This window comes from Thalassophryne amazonica, chromosome 14 (genome assembly GCF_902500255.1).
Source record: "Thalassophryne amazonica chromosome 14, fThaAma1.1, whole genome shotgun sequence".
Classification (NCBI taxonomy): Eukaryota; Metazoa; Chordata; class Actinopteri; order Batrachoidiformes; family Batrachoididae; genus Thalassophryne; species Thalassophryne amazonica.
Genome location: NC_047116.1, coordinates 23,248,031 through 23,268,782, shown reverse-complemented (window position 1 = coordinate 23,268,782; position 20,752 = coordinate 23,248,031). Strand labels below are relative to the sequence as shown.

The 20,752-nt window shown below is 40.9% G+C and overlaps 1 protein-coding gene across 1 annotated transcript in view; it reads left to right on the top strand.

Annotated features, from left to right (window-relative positions):
* The first annotated feature begins 3,154 nt into the window (after positions 1-3,154).
* LOC117525073 (immunoglobulin superfamily member 3-like) overlaps positions 3,155-20,752 on the top strand; it is a 285,096-nt gene continuing 267,498 nt past the window's right edge. The window contains 1 exon segment of the mRNA XM_034186906.1: positions 3,155-3,295. Within this exon segment, the coding sequence (XP_034042797.1) occupies positions 3,256-3,295 (40 nt within the window). The 5' untranslated portion in view covers positions 3,155-3,255.

Below are 20,752 nucleotides of genomic sequence, written 5' to 3'. Positions count from 1 at the left end.
TTTATGTGAACAAGATTACCAGCAGTTATTGGCATGTATAACTGAGTATCATCTGCATAGCAGTGAAAGGCAAACCCAAAACGCCGCAATATGTGCCCAAGGGGTGCTATATAAAGGGAGAAAAGCAGGGGGCCTAAGACAGACCCCTGTGGAACCCCAAATTTCATGTCACTAAGGTTAGAGGTAGTGTTACTGTACAAAACACAGTGAGAATGACTGGTCACGTTTGACAACAGCCATGCAAGGGCACTCCCAGTAATCCCAAAATGATTTTCCAGCCTATCAAGTAGAATATGATGATCCACTGTATCAAATGGAGCACTGAGATTTAACAGCAACAGAACCGTTGTGGTGTCCGAATCCATTGTAAGCTGAAGATCATTCACCACTTTAGTGAGAGCCATCTCTGTGGAATGATATTTTGTAAAAGCAGACTTCAGTGGCTCAAAGAGAGTATTCTCAGTAAGACAATCCACGAGCTGCCGTGAAACCACTTTTTCCAGAATTTTAGAGAAAAATGATAGATTTGATATCGGCCGATAGTTTGTCAATACACTAGGGTCAAGATTAGGTTTCTTAAGTAATGGTTTAATCACTGCAGATTTGAAACGTTTAGGAACAGATACAGAAGTTAAAGAATGATTAATCATTTCCAGCACAGTCAGCCCAAGAGTGGGCCACAGGTCCTTAAACAGTTTTGTTGGTATAGGATCAAATAAACAGGTTGTGCTTGTTGTTGACATTACGAGTTTCGTCAGCATGCCTAGCGAGATACTGTCAAATTCTGTAAATCTAGGTAATACCTCAGTAGTGGCGCCCACCTCAATAGCAGGGTGTAGTGGCTGGATTAAGGCATGCTGGAATATGTTCAACCTGATGTCTTCTATTTTCTTCCCAAAGTAATCCAGGAAATCTTGTGCTGTAAAAGGAGAGTGAACTACAGGTGGTTGTCCATGCAAAAGTGTTGCCACCGTGTCAAACAAGAACTTTGAGTTATGCTTGTTTATGTTGATCAAATCAGAGTAGTAAGTCTGCTTTGTAGCCAGTAGTGCATGCTTATAGTCTAAGACAGCATCACGCCACGCAAGGTGAAATACTTCTAATTTTGAACGACGCCATTTCCGTTCTAGACCTCTTGCTTTATGCTTGAGGTCACGCAGATAATCATTGAACCAAGGTGACTGTGATTTGGGGGAGCGCGGTTTTAACACAGGTGGTGCAATCATGTCGAGTGTAGTTTTGAGCAGAGTTTAAACTATCCACAAGTCTTTCCTTGACCTTTGACCTACGACCTTTGCCCAAATTACTCCAAAATCTAATCACCTCTAGATGTCTATTCAAGTAATATTTCCACCATATACGATCAATCGAAGCTTCTTGGTTTTTGAAATATTCACAAAAAGGTTTTTTTAGACAATATTTTCTTGACCTTGACCTTTGACCAAACTACTCCAAAATTTAATCACCTCTAGATATCTATTCAAGTAATATTCCTGCCACATATGATCCATCTAGGCTTCTTGGTTTTTGAAATATACACAAAAAGCTGTTTTCAGACCATGTTTTCCTTGAACTTTGACCTATGACCTTTGCCCAAATTACTCGAAAACCTAATCACCTCTAGATGTCTTTTCAAGTAATATTCCCACCACATATGATCTATCTAGGCTTCTTGGTTTTTGAAATATGCACAAAAAGGTGTTTTTCAGACCATGTGTTCTTGACCTTGACCTTTGACCAAACCACGTCAAAATCTAATCACCTCTTGATATCTATTCAAGTAATATTCCTGGAAATCCGTCCAGCCCTTTTTCAGTTATGTTGTCCACAGACACAGAGACATGCCCATGCCAGTGAAAACGATATCTGGCTATCATTGCTTTGAGTACATGTAGAGTAATAACTGATTGTTACAAACAAAAATGCAATAAAAATAAAATGTACATAAATTTGAACGGTTTAATATAAGCAATAATTTAAAACGCAAACTTACAAACCTGATTCAGTGTAGTTTTTTTCTTATAAATTGCAGAACACTGAAAAAAATTCAATTCAAGACCAAACTGTATTTTTAGAAGTAAAAAGTCGCCACCTAGTTTTACTTATCTTTATAGATATTATTTTTCTAAGCAGCAGCATGATGAAAACTTTAGTTTCAGTTCACTTTGTACCAGCAGGGGGGCTCGACCCACAGCTTTGACACCGTGATCTAAAATAAATGAGGTCTTGCATAATGCTCACATAAATTATTGTTAATTATTTTTAAGGCTATTGTCCTGCCCACAATGGCCCAGCTGAGAAATAACATAAAGAGATTCAAATTAGGCCCCGCCCCAGTGTCCAGAGTCCTACGCGACCGGGGCGTGGCTTTACAGAGGTGGGCGGAGACAGACCGCACGCTGCTTTAAGTTTTCAAACTGATGGTCAAACGAAAGTGTTTCCTGCTGCCAAACAGGAAACAGGGACGTAACCTTGGATGGAGGAGGAAAAAGAAATATTTCGGACTGTTTCTCAGATCACTTTGTTGTTTTCAGCACTGAGCGGCGATCGAACCCGTTCGTGGCGCAGTTTTATTTGTTGTCTGCGCTTTAAAGGCTCAGGTGCGGTGATCTCAGGTAAACCTTGGTTAATGTGATTTCTTGTTTTGGGTGATTTTTTTTTTTTTTTTTTTTTTTTTTTTTTTTTTTTTTTTTTTACGCACCAAGCCGGAGCGCCCGCCCATCGAGCTCTCTGCGGAGCGAGATCGGTGCAGATTGATTACGGACGGTGAAGGAAGCGGCGCGTCTGCTCCCCATCAGGAGGACACGACACGCTGAGGACACCGACTCGCTTCAGCTCGCCGCTCTTTGTTCTCCCTGTCCAAGATCGTCCGGACGCGACGCTGGACTTTTGTCTTTGCGTGGGGACGCGGATCCTCCTCTGCAGTGTCGGATGCGTGGTGCGCGGAGAGTGGGCTGGGTCCACGCGCGTCCTCCACACTGATCACGCCGGATAGGTGTGAGAGTGAAATTACAAGAAGAGACCCCCGAGGCTTTATTTATAGATTTTTATTTTTATTTGTGTTTTTGTTTGGTTGGCGGTGTTGTTCTGGGGGGCGGGGTGGGAGGGGGGGAGACACCGGAGAGGTGACACCAGGACTCACCGGCTGCTGGTTTGACTCTCAGCACGTCGTCTCCTGCCTGATCCAGGAAGCACGCTGTCAGAACCGAAGCCTGATCTAAAGGGAATTCTGGGATTCTGCGGGGCGACACCACGATGGAAACCAGTGCGCTGTTCTTCGTCTGTGCGCTGCTCGGTAAGTGATCCATCCGCCCGTGGATTCTCTCTGTTTAGATGATGGTGATGATTATATATATATATGACCATCTGCAGTCTGAGGGCACACCTGGGTGACACCTGAGTGAGACAGACCGGAGTCATCATGAGTCAGGACGCTGCTCTATCGATAACCATAATGAGAACAGATGACATGTGAACGAGGTTAATGTCACATTTGCTCTTTTAATCCTGTTCACGCTCTGATTATCAACCAGTTACTGTCTGTAATTAAGAACTGCACATGCTTATATGGAGCCCAAGTTCAGACAATACACAGGTCCAGGGGTGTAGCCAGAGGGGGGTCCAAATGGGACCCCCTCAACTACTTTTACTAATTTAATTCACTGGCACCTCCAGTGGTTTTTCTTATTTGTGAGGCTAAATTGAGCGGCATGGTTATTTAGTGCTGGGATGACAGAATTTTTAATCAATGTGTAATATTTCCAAGGATTTTGTGAACTGGAATATTCTGGAATTGGATCAAGACCATATCAGAATTCTGCAACTGTGCAAGGTTTCAAGAAATGTGCAAAGGTGTGGTTTCTCCAATATCAGAATTCTGCAACTGTGCAAGGTTCCAAGAAGTGTGCAAAGGTGTGGTTTCTCCAATTTCAAAACTTATGTCTTTTTTTTTTAAATACTAAGACTAATCTTCACCCTGCATTTTAAGTAAACAAAGGACATGAAATAGTTGACATACCTGCTCATTTGTACTAAAAGGCTCAGTTTCTCATTTGGCTTATCAGAAAATGTTCTAACACCGGCACTGTGCTGCGATCAGATTAGATGGCAAGCAGTTAGTTTGTTGGCTGATGGGCGTTCTTGAGGTGTGGCCATCTCGGGGTTACTTGGCATTACTGTCTGCAATGTTTAATGATAAAGGATGTGAAAACCTATGCTGTAACTATGAGCTTTTCCCTCCATTACTGACTGCTAGAGATAACCAATGTTCAGTTCATCCTGTATCACCAGCTAGCTGGTTAATATCTCTGTAAGATGTCTTGTAAATCACCTTAGAGGTATTATGTGGTTACAAAAACAGGAATTTTTTTTTAAATATAAGTATTTATTTATCAGTAACATTTACAAATTATACAAGAAAAGAAAAGGCAAACATATTACATTTATACTGCAATACAGCTGTGTGGATGCATAGTCCAACATCTTGGGTTGTTGTTGGGCAGTCAACCAATGTACTGTCACACAGTTGTCACATGACCTTCACTTGGATTGCATCACTCAGCGTTCAATAATAATAATTTTCTTTATTGTCATTGTACATTCATGCAACAAAATTTGTCCCCTGCATTTAACCAACCTTAATTACAGTTAGACGCAATCCAGCCACAAGGAGCAGTGGGCAGCCACAGTCTGGTGCCCGGGGGCCAACTCCAGATGGAGACGCTGCCTTGGTCAGGAGCAGAGAAAGGAGCAGACCCTAAATAAACATGTTTTTGATCATGGGATGAAATATATGTATGTATGTGTATGTATGTATGTATGTATATATATATATATATATATATATATATATATATATACTAAGAAATAACATAAGTATTCATAGCCTTTGCCGTGAAGCTCAAAATTGAACTAAGGTGCATCCTGTTTTCACTGATCATCCTTGAGATGTTTCTAAAGCTTAATTTGAGTCCACCTGGGGTAAATTCAGTTGATTGGACATGATTTGGAAAGACACACACCTGTCTACATATAGGGTCCCACAGTTGACAGTGCATGTCAGAGCACAAACCAAGCATGAAGTCAAAGGAATTGTCTGTAGACTTCTGGAACAGGATTGCCTCCAGGCACAAATCTGGGGAAGGGTACAGAAACATTTTTGGTGTTCTGAAGGTCTCAATGAGCACAGTGGCCTCCATCATCCATAAATGGAAGAGGTTTGGATCCATCAGGACTCTTCCTAGAGCTGGTTGCCCGTCTAAACTGAGTGATTGGGGGAGAAGGTCCTTAGTTAGGGAGGTGATGAAGAACCTGATAGTCACTCTGTCAGAGCTCCAGCATTCCTCTGTGGAGAGAGGAGAACCTTTCAGTAGAAAAACCATCTCAGCAGCAATCCACCAATCAGGCCTGAATGGTAGAGTGGTCAGACTGAAGCTACTACTTAGTAAAAGGCACATGGCAGCCCACCTGGAGTTTGCCAAAAGTCACCTGAAGGACTCTCAGACCATGAAAAACAAAATTCTCTGGTCTGATGAGACAAAGGTTGAACTCTTTGGTGTGAATGCCAGGCATCATGTTGGGAGGAAACTAGGCACCATCCCTACAGTGAAGCATGGTGGTGGCAGCATCATGCTGTGGGGATGTTTTTCAGCAGCAGGAACTGGGAGACTAGTCAGGATTGAGGAAAAGATGTATGCAGCAATGTACAGAGACATCCTGGGTGAAAACCTGTTCCAGAGTGCTCTTGACCTCAGACTGGGGCAACTGTTCATCTTTCAGCAGGACACTGACCCTAAGCACACAGCCAAGCTATCAATGGAGTGGCTTCAGGACAACTCTGTGAATGTCCTTGAGTGGTCCAGCCAGAGCCCAGACCTGAATCTGATTGAACATCTCTGGAGAGGTCTAAAAATGGCTGTGCACCAATGTTGCCCATTTAACGTGATGGAGCTTGAGAGGTGCTGCAAAGAGGAATGGGCAAAACTATCCAAAGATAGGTGCACCAAATTTGTGGCATCATATTCAAGAAAAAGGGTGTGAATACTTATGCATATGTGGTTCCTTAGTTTTTAGTTTTTTAATAAATGTACAAAAATAAAAAAAAACTTTATTGATGTTATCATTATGGGGTGTTGTGAGGAGAATTTTGGGGAAAAAATTAATTAGCTCCATTTTGGAATAAGGCTGTAACATAACAAAATGTGGAAAAAGTGAAGTGCTGTGAATACTTTCCAGATGCACAGTATACAGGGCTTTTCCATTTGAAACAGATGCTCAAAATGCTTTACAACGATGGCTCATTCACCCATTCATACACACACAGTGATGTCAGGGTGCTGCAATGCAAGGCGCTTAACTAAACACTGGCAGTAACTTGAAGATTAAGGACTGTGCCCAACGGACCTTAGTGATTTTCCTGTCTGATGGGATTTGAACCGAGAATCCTATGGTAACAAACCCACCACTTTGAGTTCTAGATCTGTCTGTATGGCTGAAAATCCTGGCTGCGCCCCGTCACCTGTCTCACACCTCATTAACGCGTAGGATATGGAGTCAGCTGTATGAAAGAATGGAAACAGCAGCTCCAACCCTGAGGGTGAAGCGTCTGTGCATTTCACAACAACCTGCAATTTGTCTGTTTTTTCTGCATGACGACAGCAGCTGACGGATATAAACTCTCGCCCAGGCGGGACAAAAGCTGAAACGAGTAATCAATTGACAGAAAAGTAATCAGCTGTTTCGATGAGGAGATTATATTTTAAGTCATTTGCCGAAGCAGAAAAGGCCAAATTCTGTGTTGTTATTGAATTTGTTAAATTAATGTTAATCTGGATAAATTAGTCCGGATATGGTTTTAACGCTTTCAACCAGATACACATTTAAACCACTTCATGGTTTAAATGTGTATAAATCAGTTGGAACCACATATTGTTTGAAATCAGTCTTGAATTTCGTTTTGATGTAGTTTGTGATGATCTTCACCAATCACAGTCTGGGTTTTCGGTGCTGTTAAACAGGGTTAAAGCCACGCGTGCGCTGGCTTCAAACAGCTCATCAGCAGCAGTCGACTGGATCAAACCGCCTGTTTTGATGATAATAGAGACTAATATTAATCATTTTGGACTGCGGATTGAAGGAAAACGTAACCAGCAGCCACCATCGTTAGTCGCGGTCCGATTACTGACATGCGCACATGTTCTGTGTGTGAACGCTCTCAAATAAACACCAGATGGCTTTTCTCTTCCTGGATCAGGATGGGAGGCCAGGCTGTGCTGCGGGGGCGGCAGGGGAGGGGTGAGAGAGCGGGACTGCTGGAGGCCCCCCCTTTGCCAAGAGGATTACCAGTGTGTGACGGGTTCAGGTTCCCTTTCTGCGCGTCAGAGCTCACTTTCGCTGGAAAGGAAAGAGTTCTCCAAATGTACATTTGTGTAGACGAGCGCATCAATACACATCTGGTCAGTGGATGGAGTGAGGTGTTCTGGGTAATGGGACTTTGACCTGATTAGGAATAAGCACCAATTCCAGAACTCAGTCTGGCACTACGGAAAGATCTGAAGTAGTCTTATTAAAAAAAATTCAATTTAAAGTTTGTAGACTTGACTGTGTGGAACTGATTGAGATCGTTAGTCATGCTGTAAGCAGAAATGATTAAGTGGAGACATTAATTGTAGTCCTGCACACATCAAACGTCTAGATCATTTTATTACATTGTGTTCAAGTTGAGTGAAATTTGACCAACTTTATGTTATGGTTTGTTGAGTTAGTCAGTTTAGAAAATGACACTTTTTTTTAAGAGGAGTTTGACATTTCCAACCTAGACTCTATTTTTAGATGTTTTGGGTTTAACCTTTTCAGTCAGGACAAAAATGAATTTAATTGGTACAGTTTTGGGGTCCCATCCACATGGGGATGAGTTTAGGTGATCGCAAACATTTCGTATTGTATCGGTGTTTTCGGAGCCTGAAAACGGGTCCCAGAATGTACCAATATGCAACTTTTGTGAAACTGTGACGTCATAGCCCCACCTCTCTAACCTCAGCCTTAACCCGCGTCACAAGACATCACGTCTTTCTCCGTTGAGTGTCTTGGATACTTGCGCCTGAAATGTGTCCGTTATATCGGCGTATTTGGTTCAGGATTCCCAGTCAACATTCTCTTGTAGTTTAGATGATTTATAATCCAGTGTGACTCAAAGCAGAAGTTCAACTTTGTATGTGCATGCGCCACATCTTCTCTGTTTTTATGTGGGAAGACAACAGTGCTAAATACAGGCTTGGCGTATATACTACAACATTACCTCCGTCAAGGAGGGTATGTTTTCGATCGCGTCTGTTGGTTTGTTAGCAGGATTACTCAAAAAATCCTCAACGGAATTTTTGCCAGGGGTGCATCTTGGCCTAACTTAGAAGTCCTTAAATTTTGGTAATGATCTGGAACACGATTTTTTTTTAAAGATTCTTTATCATTGCAGGATAGGGCCAATTTCAACATTTTTGCATCTACCTTCATGAAGACGGGTCACAAAGGCTGAACAAAAATTAAATTATGACACAACAATAATTTAGCATTTGTTTCTCCTCATTGAATAAACTTATTAGAAAATAAAAAAAAACTTGTGTAGTTCATGCAGTTTCTCTTTATAAATACATTTGCTGAAGATCTAAGGGTTTAACCACTGAATCTGAAACATGACAGTAGATGCGTGAAACGACGTGGAATAAGTCTCTTTGCCAAAGGGTATTCCATGTGACGTCAGTGACCCTATGGCCTTGGCGGAGGTTTGCGCTCTCCGAGTGCTTCTAGTTTTCAGTGGTTTCGTGTGTACGCAGATATTTCTGGAAACTGTGCTGTGTTTAGAAAGAAAAATATCATATAGGGAAAGTTCCGTGTCCGTGTGGGCAAGGCCTTGGTTTAGAATGCTGTCATGGGCTAACTAGTTAAGTAATGTTATGGGACAGCAAGTGAAAAGCACTCAGAGTAAACAGCTTCATGGTGTAATGGCACAAAGAAGAACAAGTCAGTCCTATATATGCCCCGAGGCCCATCGGTGCCAGATTCTGAAATGTGAAGTGAATGACTCTTTGACTCCTGGTGGAAGCGAGGCTGGTAACCATTTACAGCTGGGTGGCCTGGGACAATACAGATGAAGTGTTTTGTCCAAGGACACAGACAGGTAGCATCACCAGGAATCAAACCCAAATCTAGATATTGGTAGACCAACCCCTATCCCACTGATCAAAGGAGGACTTTGTTAAAAAAAAAAAAGCCACATGAAATTTTAGCTGAAGTTTGTCCGAAGGTACTGGGAAGAATAATACACACGTGTGTATGTATGAGATGTTGAACAAATCACATAAATGAAGACTAATGCATAATTTAAATGGGTTTGATTACTATTATTATTATCACTATCATTGTTGTAATTTTAAATTATATTACAAAATAGAAAATCAATGACTTTTTAAATTGATGTTTAATGTCCTCTCATGGCTCACCTGCAGTTCTATCATGGCCCACCAGTGGGCTGCAGCCCACACTTTGGATTCACTGGTTTTGACAAATGCATATCTGAATATTTTCTGGCAGTAAATAATGAACATGGAATCAGTAAAAGAATAATTTGATTTAAGTTCAGTTCCGTCTCAACTTGATTCCATTCCGATGTGATCTCCTTTAACTGTAGCCACTGGTATTTATCGCGGAGAGTGCGGCAGACATGCACACTCGAAACCGAGTGCATGATTGAGGATGGGAAGAGGTGAGTGGCTGTTGTGCACCACAAAGATTTGCCACCCCTCATGTAGTGTTTCCTGAAAACTCCTCCACCCACCCTGGCCTCCGGCTCTGAGGGTGATACCTGTGGAAAGAGGGGACTCCTTGTTCCAACATACTAGTGGGAGTGGTCGCTACCTCTGGATAAATACTGGTTTTGTTATGCAAATACAGTTACAGCAGGAGAAACTCTTTGGATGAAGGAGGAAACATCACATGTACTCATGACGTTGACATGAAGAGCCTTTAATTAGTGTTTTGGATGAAACCGTGTGGAACAGAATGTTGAATCTGAGTCTTTATCTCAGGCAGCAGCATCTTGATATTAAAGGATGCTGAATTGGCAGCAGATCAGTTTGATGGGAAAATTGTTTTCGGGAAGGATACACCTATACGCCAGAAATGGAAGAGAATTATACAATATATAATAATTATTATACACAATAATATGTGTGCCAGTATAATGATGATGGTGATAATGAAAATAGAATTTATTCTGTAAATTACTGTGCCATTCCCAGAGTGCATGTATAAACACATGTGGAAAATGAGACATTATAGCATGTCAATGTGTAAATTATAGGCTGAAGCAGATCTGGTGGGGAGGGAGGAGGGGGTGCATCTCCATGTTAGTCTCCCACAGACTGAGTGGGTGTATTACACAAGCAGCAAACTTCCATGGCGTCTTTTCTCACATTTGTGGAAGTGAAATTTATTGCAGTTTCTGGACTTGGCCACTTGAGGCCACCTTCAAAACGGAACATATTCCCATAGGAGTCCATGTTAAAATGTCCAACAGAAATAAACATGTTTACAGCGCAGGATAAACTAGAAGGGTACTCGGTAGAGTGCATACCTCTGCCTCACCACATATCAATATCGAAGGATGTGGATTCACAAAAGGGCAAACAAATACATTATGCTGTATTCCAGAGTTTAATCTGGATCATCACCAAATTTTAATCGATTGATGCTGGACATATTCCCATCATTCTACCAAATTTGGTTCAAATGCGTTTTAAAACTTTTTGAGTTATCCTGTTAAAAGACAGACAGACAAATGCCTGTGAAACCATCTGCGCCTTGGCCGAGGTAAAAACAGTGTTGGTCTCTATACATAGTTTCCCCTCTATTATGAATGTATGGGGGAGTAAATTTTTATAACTCTAGTCTTAAGCCACAAAGTTCTGTGTAATTGTGGGTGTGGTTGCTTTGAGTGACAACAGCTGAGCCCAGTGACTTCTCCTCTCATCCCCGGCAGCAACCACTCGCTGTTGTGTCTGGTTGGTTGGAGTATTTATTACAAACTCCTCCAGTAATCCGACTTGTTGTGTGGTCAAACGTCCTAATGGATCTTCTAAGACCTCCCCACTGCAATATTCGCCAGAGTGAAACTCTCATTGGATTTAATGTATACTAATGGTGTGACCACTTTTAACAGCTGTTGGGAACTCCATTCATGACGTCCATTTACTGAGAAAATAAGTGGCTCATACCTTTTTAATGTCCACAGCAAAGCAAATAATTAGGAGAACCACTGCATGGTCCCCAAAAATGATTTAATAAACACCTGAACTGACATTAGCCTGTTAGCTGGTGGTTTGGACTCAAAGAAAGGGGCGTGCTCAGGCTTTGTTCATCACTCACCTTTCTGCATGAACAAACTCATCGTGAACCACTGTGGGCGGGGCTCAACATGGCGACACCCAGACACGGGCGTCATATCGGCTCAGTTGTTCTGGGTGTCTATAGAAAACATATGGATGATGTCACACAGGCTTTGTCCAGTATATAAACGCACAGAGTGCAGACAGGCTCAGTGGGTGTCTCAAAGCAAGCAGGGCGCAAGTAGATTTTGGAGGTCACGGAAACTTAAAATGAGCCATTACAGTCCAAAATATGCTCATCACTGCAGAGTTTCCACATCTGTAGACACAAAATTGGTACTTTGAAGTTTTTCACAGGAAAACCCAACCCTATTCAATAATGAGGTTCTGATCAAGTGCCCCCCCCCCAATGAATCCAGTCCGAGTCATTTCAGCATCTGCCAATACAGTCTCAATCTGATACTTGTACTTTCCAAAATAGTACACTTGCATAGGGCGCACTGCAAGTACACAAAAGCCAATCTGATGTTTAGAACAGCTCTACAATGTATTAAGTTATACCTTCAATCTAAGATGCTCCTAAATGTTTTTATTTATTTACTGTATATTCGAGAGAATGTCATATTTTTTGGAGTTGTTGTGACTTACACTCTGGTGTGACTTATATTCTGAAAGCTGAAAAGTCACACATTTGTTATTAATAATTATAATGATGATTTACATATGACTTTCCCAGGAATCAAAGCGCTAAATAGAATAAAGTGTAATAATTAAAGAATAAATGTCAGTCATAAAAAGTGCTCTACAACAATGCACTATATATATTTATATAACAGCTGAGTGGATCCTTGTCATTTGATTGGTGCTTTGTATGTCATGTGACATGGATTATTCGTCCCATTTGTGTTGCATTGCATTTAGAGTGCAATTTGGTTCCATTTAGCATGCAAATTTGGTTCCATACATTTGGTACCATTGCACTCTGCGCACATTTGCCTCGTTGAATGGTATGTTCCAGCTTTCACCTCATGAAATATTTGTACAATTGAACTCGTAAACATTCATTATTTGTACAATACATATAATGCATAATTAAATCACAAGTTGTGTAATGTGTCATGACTGTTTTGTGATGCCACTGCAACATTCAGAAGTAATCCTATGTTCAGGAATTTCTGTAATAGCGTCAGGAATTCCAGCCATCACAATGATAGTGTGGCAGGGGTTTAAAAACGGGACCGATGCTAACGCGTTAGCATGTCTATGGTGTTTTCAATGTTAAAGTTAGCATTAAGCTGTTTGCATCTCAGCAGGTTGTGTGTGCATTTGTTTTCTGTATAATAATGGCTCAGCGTTCGTTGTTAAAGAGTCAAATTGTATTTTTTTCATTTATTTTTATTCATATATTCATAATAGCCACAACAACAATAATAGTAATAATAACTCATAATAACTAATAATGCTACAATACAATTTTACAGAAAGAGACAAAAAGAATCCGCTGAAACTAAACAGAAAACATAAAACCATCTAACAATGAAAATAAATAAATACATATAGAAATAAATAAATGTTTCCTGTGAACACCTAGTGACTCTTACACCTCCACTTCATGCCTGTTTTATTTAAGTTTAATAACAATTTGTTTCAGTCAAATCATATTTTCAATTTGTAAATTTCTTCAGTGATTTCCTCCAGAACTATCTGCCAAGCTAGAAAACTATTGCATCCTAGTAAGAGCAGAATACTACTGGAATGAATCTGAATAAGGAAAGTTGTTTTTTTTTTCTCACCTAAATGGATGCTGCACTCACTGCAGTTTATTGTCTGGAATAGTCCCAGATTGCATTTCAGAGCTTCTAGAATTCAAACATTTTTGTGCGGGTGGTTTTGAGTTTCAGCTTTTTTTTTTCTTTTTTTTTTAACCACTTTCATCCCTGAACATGGCAATTGTGAGTCACTTTTGTGTGGATTATAGTCACTAACTGGGACTCCTGTCTTGTTGTGAGAAAGAAACAAGAATCGTCCTCCGTTCTGTTCACACAGCTCCAAACACTGCGCGGCTCTATGCCGAGTCAAGTTAGAGTCCAGTCAGAATTAATAAATTCAAACCGAAACACTGATTAAATCAAATGACACCTCTTTCCAAACTTTGTATTACAAACAAACTGCAACCGATCAAAACGTTTTTTCCTTCCAAAACAAGACGTCCTGCACAGACGTGCAGCAGCCGGCTGAGCTCAGCTCAGAGGTACGGCAAGACATTTTTTTTTTTTTTTCATTTATATAGCACCAAATCACAACAGAGTTGCCTCAAGGCGCTTCACACAGGTAAGGTCTAACCTTACTAACCCCCAGAGCAACAGTGGTAAGGAAAAACTCCCTCTGAGGAAGAAACCTCATGCAGACCAGACAAAGGGGTGACCCTCTGCTTGGGCCATGCTACAAACATAAATTACAGAACAATTCACGGACGAATATACAAGAAATGCTATTGCCACACAAGACAGGAGGATCGCCAACACGAATACAACTCCCAACTCTGGATGGAGCTGCACCTTAAACAGAGAGAAAAAACAGAATCAGGCATCAGAAAGACAAAAAAATACTGTGTAATTTGCCAGCATTAAACAATAACAAAAACAGAGAAATACTAAGGTGATCGCCGGCCACTAGCCCTAAACTTCACTAAAAGACCCAGAATTTAGGTGAAGTTGAGGCCGCAGCCCGCTCCAGTTACTAATAAATGAATTAAAAGAGTAAAAAGCATAAAACAAAACTGTACCAGTATGCTAGCCATATGAAAGGGAAAATAAGTGCGTCTTAAGTCTGGACTTGAAAGACTCCACAGAATCTGATTGTTTTATTGACACAGGAAGATGATTCCACAGAACAGGGGCACGATAAGAGAAAGCTCTGTGACCCACAGACTTCTTATTCACCTTAGGGACACAAAGTAGTCCTGCACCCTGAGAACGTAAAGCCCGGGCCGGTACGTAAGGTTTTAATTAGGTCAGCTAGGTAGGGATAGGTGCCAGTCCATGAATAATTTTATAGGTTAGTAGCAGAACCTTAAAATCTGATCTCACTGGGACAGGAAGCCAGTGAAGAGATGCCCAAATGGGTGTAATGTGGTGTGCTTTCTGCTTCGTGTCAAAAGTCTGGCTGCAGCATTTTGAACCAATTGGAGACCCCTAATGCTAGACTGCGGTAAACCAGAAAATAGAACATTGCAGTAGTCCAATTTACAAGAGTAAATGCATGGATCAGGTCTCAGCATCAGCCATAGACAGGATGGATGAATCTTCACTATATTTCGCAGGTGGAAGAAAGCAGTCCTAGTAATATTTCTAATATGGAGACCAAGGACAACGAAGGATCAAAATTACCCCAGGGTTCTCACTTTGTCAGTGTGATGTATGACACACGAGCCGAGGCTGAGCGTTAACTGGTCAAATTGATGCCGACGTCCACTGGACCAAGAACCATCATTTTCTATTGCACCTGCATCAATTACAGACTTTATGCCAAATGTCTGAAAGGAAAGGCTTTTGACAAAAACTACAGATTTAATTCATGTCCAGAGATCAAGGATCCATGTGACAATTTTAAATGTTGAATGTTGACATAGAAAACCTGTAAAGTCTACTTTTTGTACACAGAAAATTTACAAGAGGTATTAATAAGGAAACTCGATAAGGAATTGCATCAATAAGCGGAATCGATAATGGCATTGATATCGATAAAATCTTATCAATACCCATCCCTACTGGTAACACACCTTAGGGGATATATATATGACCAATTTCAATTGGTGCAGAATAACAACTACAACACCTAAAAATTATATTGATTTAACAACATGCATCGACGACTGGCACTTAGTGCTAAACATGCATTAATTGTTTATTATTTGCTAAGTCTTATTATTATTATTACTGATTGCAAAAATGTCTTTAATATGTCTTCAAAAGTGGACCTTTACCCCTGACACTTCCGACATCATCTTCTTCTGGCAACGGGCCTGTGCAGTGCCAAAAAAACAAAAGTGTAGTCATGTGGAAAGACTTATGGCTGTTCTTTAATTGTTAAAAATATATTCATTCTCATAGATATTATTGTGATTGTTGTTATTATTTTATTTGTTATATGCAAAAATTCCTTTACAAGTGGGTATGTACAGTGCCTTTTTGCAGGAGGAAAGCACTGATTGGACAGGATGAGAGAAAAACTTGTGTATTCATGTGAAAGTGCCGCCTGATTGGCTGGTGAGAAGCACACCAGATGTGGCATCCATCAGAGTATTTGAAGTGAAGCAGAGCATAGACATGCTTTGAAATTGTGTTCTGCACCACTGGCTGGTGAGCAAGCAGACAAAATCTACTAACAAATTTGCCTCAAACTGTTAAATGGACTGCATTTATATAGCACTTTTCCATCTGCATCAGACACTCAAAGTAAAAAAAAAAAAAAAAAAAAAAAAAAAAGGTAAAATAATTTTGATTGGACCAGATACCGATCACTATGTTCAAATATTTAGCTCTTGAAGGTAAATCAATCGATTGAATTTATATTGCGCCATATCACAACATCGCTGCCTCAAGGCGCTTCACACAGGTAAACCAAAATGGATCCTTTGCACAGAATGACCCCTTTAAGACCCGTGGTCTGAACACAACAGAAGCTTGTGCTGCATGCAGAAGCCACTGCATTTGTTTTTCCTGTGTTTGTCTTTGAAAAATGAATTAAATAATGGCAGGCGACAGTTTTGTGCAACAGAGACCGTATCAGTCATTGTTATACCCAGAGGTGTCACTTAGACCACATCTGGCAAGCAGATCTCGTCTCGCTGTATTTACGCTGCTGAGTTTGCAGTCAGGTGTGTGCATGTGTACATTCTTATTTGTGTGAGCAGGTATATGAAGTAAAGCTTATAAAAAGAGTCGCCTTAGGGAATGAGTGTTTATTACCTTCACAAGCAGGATGTCAGCCACCACCCCAACAGGGATGTCTGTTGATGGGTGATGACACCCCAAGATGTCATAACTGTGCTGGTGGGGAGGGAGCGCGCTTCTCTTTGCAGAAGGGAGAGAGTCGACCTGACGTACCTGAAACAATGCAGTTTGTGTAAATGTGGATGAGGTGGGCTGGTTTGACTGCGAGAAAGAAGCCTGAGTAGTTTCCATTGACTGCGCTGACTGGAGACCAGCCCACAGTCGCTCCTTTTCCGATGAGCTGCCAGTGCGCCTGTTCGTCCAGCCCGGTCTCAAAGCACCATCGGCAGGAGGATCACAAAGCTGCAAATCCAACAAGATAACGTGCGCAGCTGCATTTTTTGATAATTCATGTATCTTTTTTTGGGGGGAGGGGGGATTATCCCCGTCAACTCTCAGCATATCAAAGGCTGTTTAACACTGCTACGGTGGCCAAGAGGGGCCACAACATGAGCAAATGCAGAACACGTTTACAGATCCTCCACTAAAAAGGAACCCTTCACCTGCATCCATTCATGCAGGGATTGCATAAAAAAAATCACACAATAATAAAAAAATGCCTTGTAAACTTTAGCGAAGACGAATATACTGACAGCACATGCAACCATGTAATTTGATGACGTGTCTGCTGCAAATTCATGATAGAACAACCAAGAACAGATGCTTTGCCAAGCTCCACAATATTAAAAAAAATGCTTTGTTCCTGGAAGACTTTGGTGGCTGCTACTGTTTAATGCATCACAAGTAAAATCATAAAACATGAAAATATAGCTAGCTTAACACTAAAATCATCAGTAAAGTAAGTAGAGCCCGACCAATATGAATTTTTTTTAGGCCGATGCCAATAACGATATTTGGATGAAAAAAATGCTGATAATCGATAAACCGGCTGATTTGCCGATAGCTGATAAATCAGCCAATATTATTATTTTTTTTTATGAATAACATGTTCTTTTTTGGACCCTTAACAAAAAAGGTATGAGCTAAAAGCTGAAGCTTTGTCCTCATATTGATTAACTTTATAACAGAGAAGAATTTTCAAGTTCAAAAATGCAATCAAGAATGAAACCTTTGTGAAATTAGCAAATACATATCCTTAAAAGAGTTGTGAAATACATCTGATCTTGTACCTCTTGTTGCTGGCAACTTAGATATAGGTCAGGATAAGGATATAGATCCTTATAAACTTACTTGTATGCTTTTGTCAGCCGATCATTGCATTGTGACGGTGAACTATGGGGGCCGGTGATGAACACATTAAGCAGGGGTGTAAGCAGCTCTCAGTTGAATGGAGTCAGAGCTCCATCTACTGGACAAACGGCGCAAGCACTTTTTACATTGGCCGACGACAAACATTATTTCAGTAACTGTTCTGTTTATGAGAAATTATCGGCGTTCTGTCGGCAAAATTTCGGCTGATAGTGAGTACTTTGAAAAGGGCTTATATCGGTCGGGCTCTAAAAGTAAGTGCACTTATTCTGCTCTGCTAACCAGACTGAACATGTGTTCTTTACAGTCCTCTGGTGGAAACCTCTTTTTGGGTTGTGAGTACTTCTATGGCATTGTATTGACATTCTATGGCTATTTTTTTTTTTTGAGGGGGGGGTGTTTTTTTTTGAGGGGGGGGTGTTATGTTACCTTGCAGCACACACCTTATCAAATTCAGTTGTGCTTGTGCTGCATGTTATGTTTGTACTGTGTTTGCCAGCATTTTTGCAAATTTACAAGATTTTTTTTTTTTTTTGCAACTACCTGTAAGTCGGACTCATTTCTGGTGGGGGTTGGCCTCCACCAGGGCTGTACCTTGTCAACAATCCTGTTTGTGATATTCATGGACAGGATATCGAGGCGTAGCTCGGGGGGGGGGGGGGGGGGGGGGGTTCCAGTTTGGTGGGCTCAGGGTCTCAGCACTGCATTTTGCAGATGATGTGGTCCTGTTGGCTTCATCTGTGACCTCCAACTGACTGGATCAGTTCGCAAGCGAGTGTGAAGTATACGGTCTTGCCCAAGTGAAGGAGTTCAAGTACCTCGGGGGACAATGGGACGTGAGACTGGCCGGAGAATCGGTGCAGCAGGGGCAGTGTTCATTCACTACTTACGTTGTAACAAAAAGGAGCTGATCCAAAAGGCAAAACTCTTGATCTACTGGTCAATCTTTGTTCCTACTCTCACCAGTGGTCATGAGGGTTGGGTCATGACCAAAATAACTAGATGCCTCCCTAGGGAGGTTTCCAAGCATGTCCATCTGGGAGGAGACCCTGGGGGAAGACCCAGGACAAGGTGGAGAGATTATACCTCCACACTGGCCTGGGAACATCTCAGGATCCCCCAGTCAGAGGTAGTCAATGTGGCACTGAATAGGGAAGTCTGGGGTCCCCTGCTAGAGCTGTTGCCCCCAAAACCCTACCTGTTGTTTAATTGTCGGCTGTTCTTGTTATACTTATGTTCCCTGCGTTTCCTCTTGTTGTCTTAATTTGGAAGTGCTGTGGCCTTTCTTGGCCACTGTACTGTTCTGATTTTTTTGTGTAAAATTTCACAGTGTTGCGAAAGCATTTGCACATAACTTTGATTTACCGTAATCATCTACCCAAGGGGCTGACAGCGGGTGCGTCTTGTTACTTAAAAGGTGTATAAATTCATAACGGTTATAAAAACACACCACTCCGTAATCCTCTAAAGAATTATAAATACCTCCATAATCCAACATCACTCTTCGCAGTAAACAACACGAGTCCTGGACTTTACAGCGTTCCTTTTCTGTCTCGGTTATACACGTGAGCGTGGCAGATGCTTTCTTATAGCCTATATTTATCATTTACTCAGTTTTTTTGATACTGTTTCTGAGCAGCTGTTGCAAGTCAGAAGAGAAGCTGCAACAATAGCCCTTTATTTTTATTTATTTATTTTTTTCTCATTATAGTGTTAATGATTTAAAAGGTTTATGTAGCTGTGTGCTGTAAATATATGAAAGTTTGTGCTCATTGGAAGATGTGATATCAGACTAACCCTCTGTAATTGAACCAGTCCAAACACTATGAATACTTAAGAACTCATTTCCTTTAGGGCGTAACTACTCTGGCGCTTTCTTCTAAAATCCTACGGTAGCGAAGGGTGACGCTTGCAGCTGATAGCCATATGGTGCGGTGACAATGCTTCAGATGCTTAGTTGTAGGTACAGATTGAACAAACTTGTATTATTTTTGGCAGTGTTCAGTTGTGTCAGGCAGTCTGACAACATCCATCGTCCGTCACCGATGGCTGAACGATATCACGGCGTGGAGCTGTCTTTTTAAAAGTCCTGTCCCCAGCCTGACACACACACACTAATTTCTTTGAACCGATTATAACATAAGTATGTATTTATTTGTTCATGGTTTTGTCATGATGTTCATGATTTTTCTTAGAGATCAGCGAGGATAGATGGTGTTTTTGTTTTTTTTTAATTAAGCACGCTCCAGCAGTATGTCCTCTGCTTGGCTCAAGAGGCTCAGGTGGCCACAGTGGTGTGCAACTCGGCATCAAATAACACAGAGCACTGAAAATTTTTAATTTAACACAGTGCTAACACACCCTTGGCCATATCAGCATAAAAATAGGAAAACAGAATGTGACCTTTTGACCTCTTAAAATAGGTCAAGGTTAACCATCTTTGACCTTGTCCCAGGTTTGTGTCCCAAGAATGGTCCCTGTGATTTGAAGACCCTGGCAGTAAAAGGACTGGAGTTATGCTGAGCACAGACAGACGGACGGACGCAAGACCTTTGCAATACCCGATGGCCATATTCGGCCTCAGGTAAAAATTAATCAGAGATACCAAGAAGAGTTCCCTGCAAGGAGATATAGATATTCATTGGCCATCTTGAGCCATGTGTGCTGAAGCAACTCTGGCAATTTGTGGGCTCTCCAGCAAAGTATGTTGTTAATAATAATAATTATAAAAACTATTTATTTAAGACTTTCACAGCACTAACACAAAATAAACACTAATAATGAAAGAATAAATTCCAGTACTAAAAGTACACTAAAATGCTGCACAAATATCCCAAATTAAAGAGCTGATAATACCAAAAAAAAAAAAAAAGTGTGATTTATATATTTAAGTTTTTCCTCTTCAAGAACCATTTTTATGCCAGGTGCAAATTACACTCTTGAGCATATGGAAATGGTGAATAAACAGCATTTCTTCATTGTTATTTCATTTTAGTAGACACTTTAAAGTAACAAAAAAATAAAAAAAAAATTACAAAGAACAGATCGCTCCCATTGGTTACATCATCCATCAGGACTGTTTTACTGCAGGCATTGTGATTTTCCAATTAAGTACTTTTTGCCCAACTTCACTGCTCTTTGTAATATTTAATCTTGGCACAGGTTGCCAGA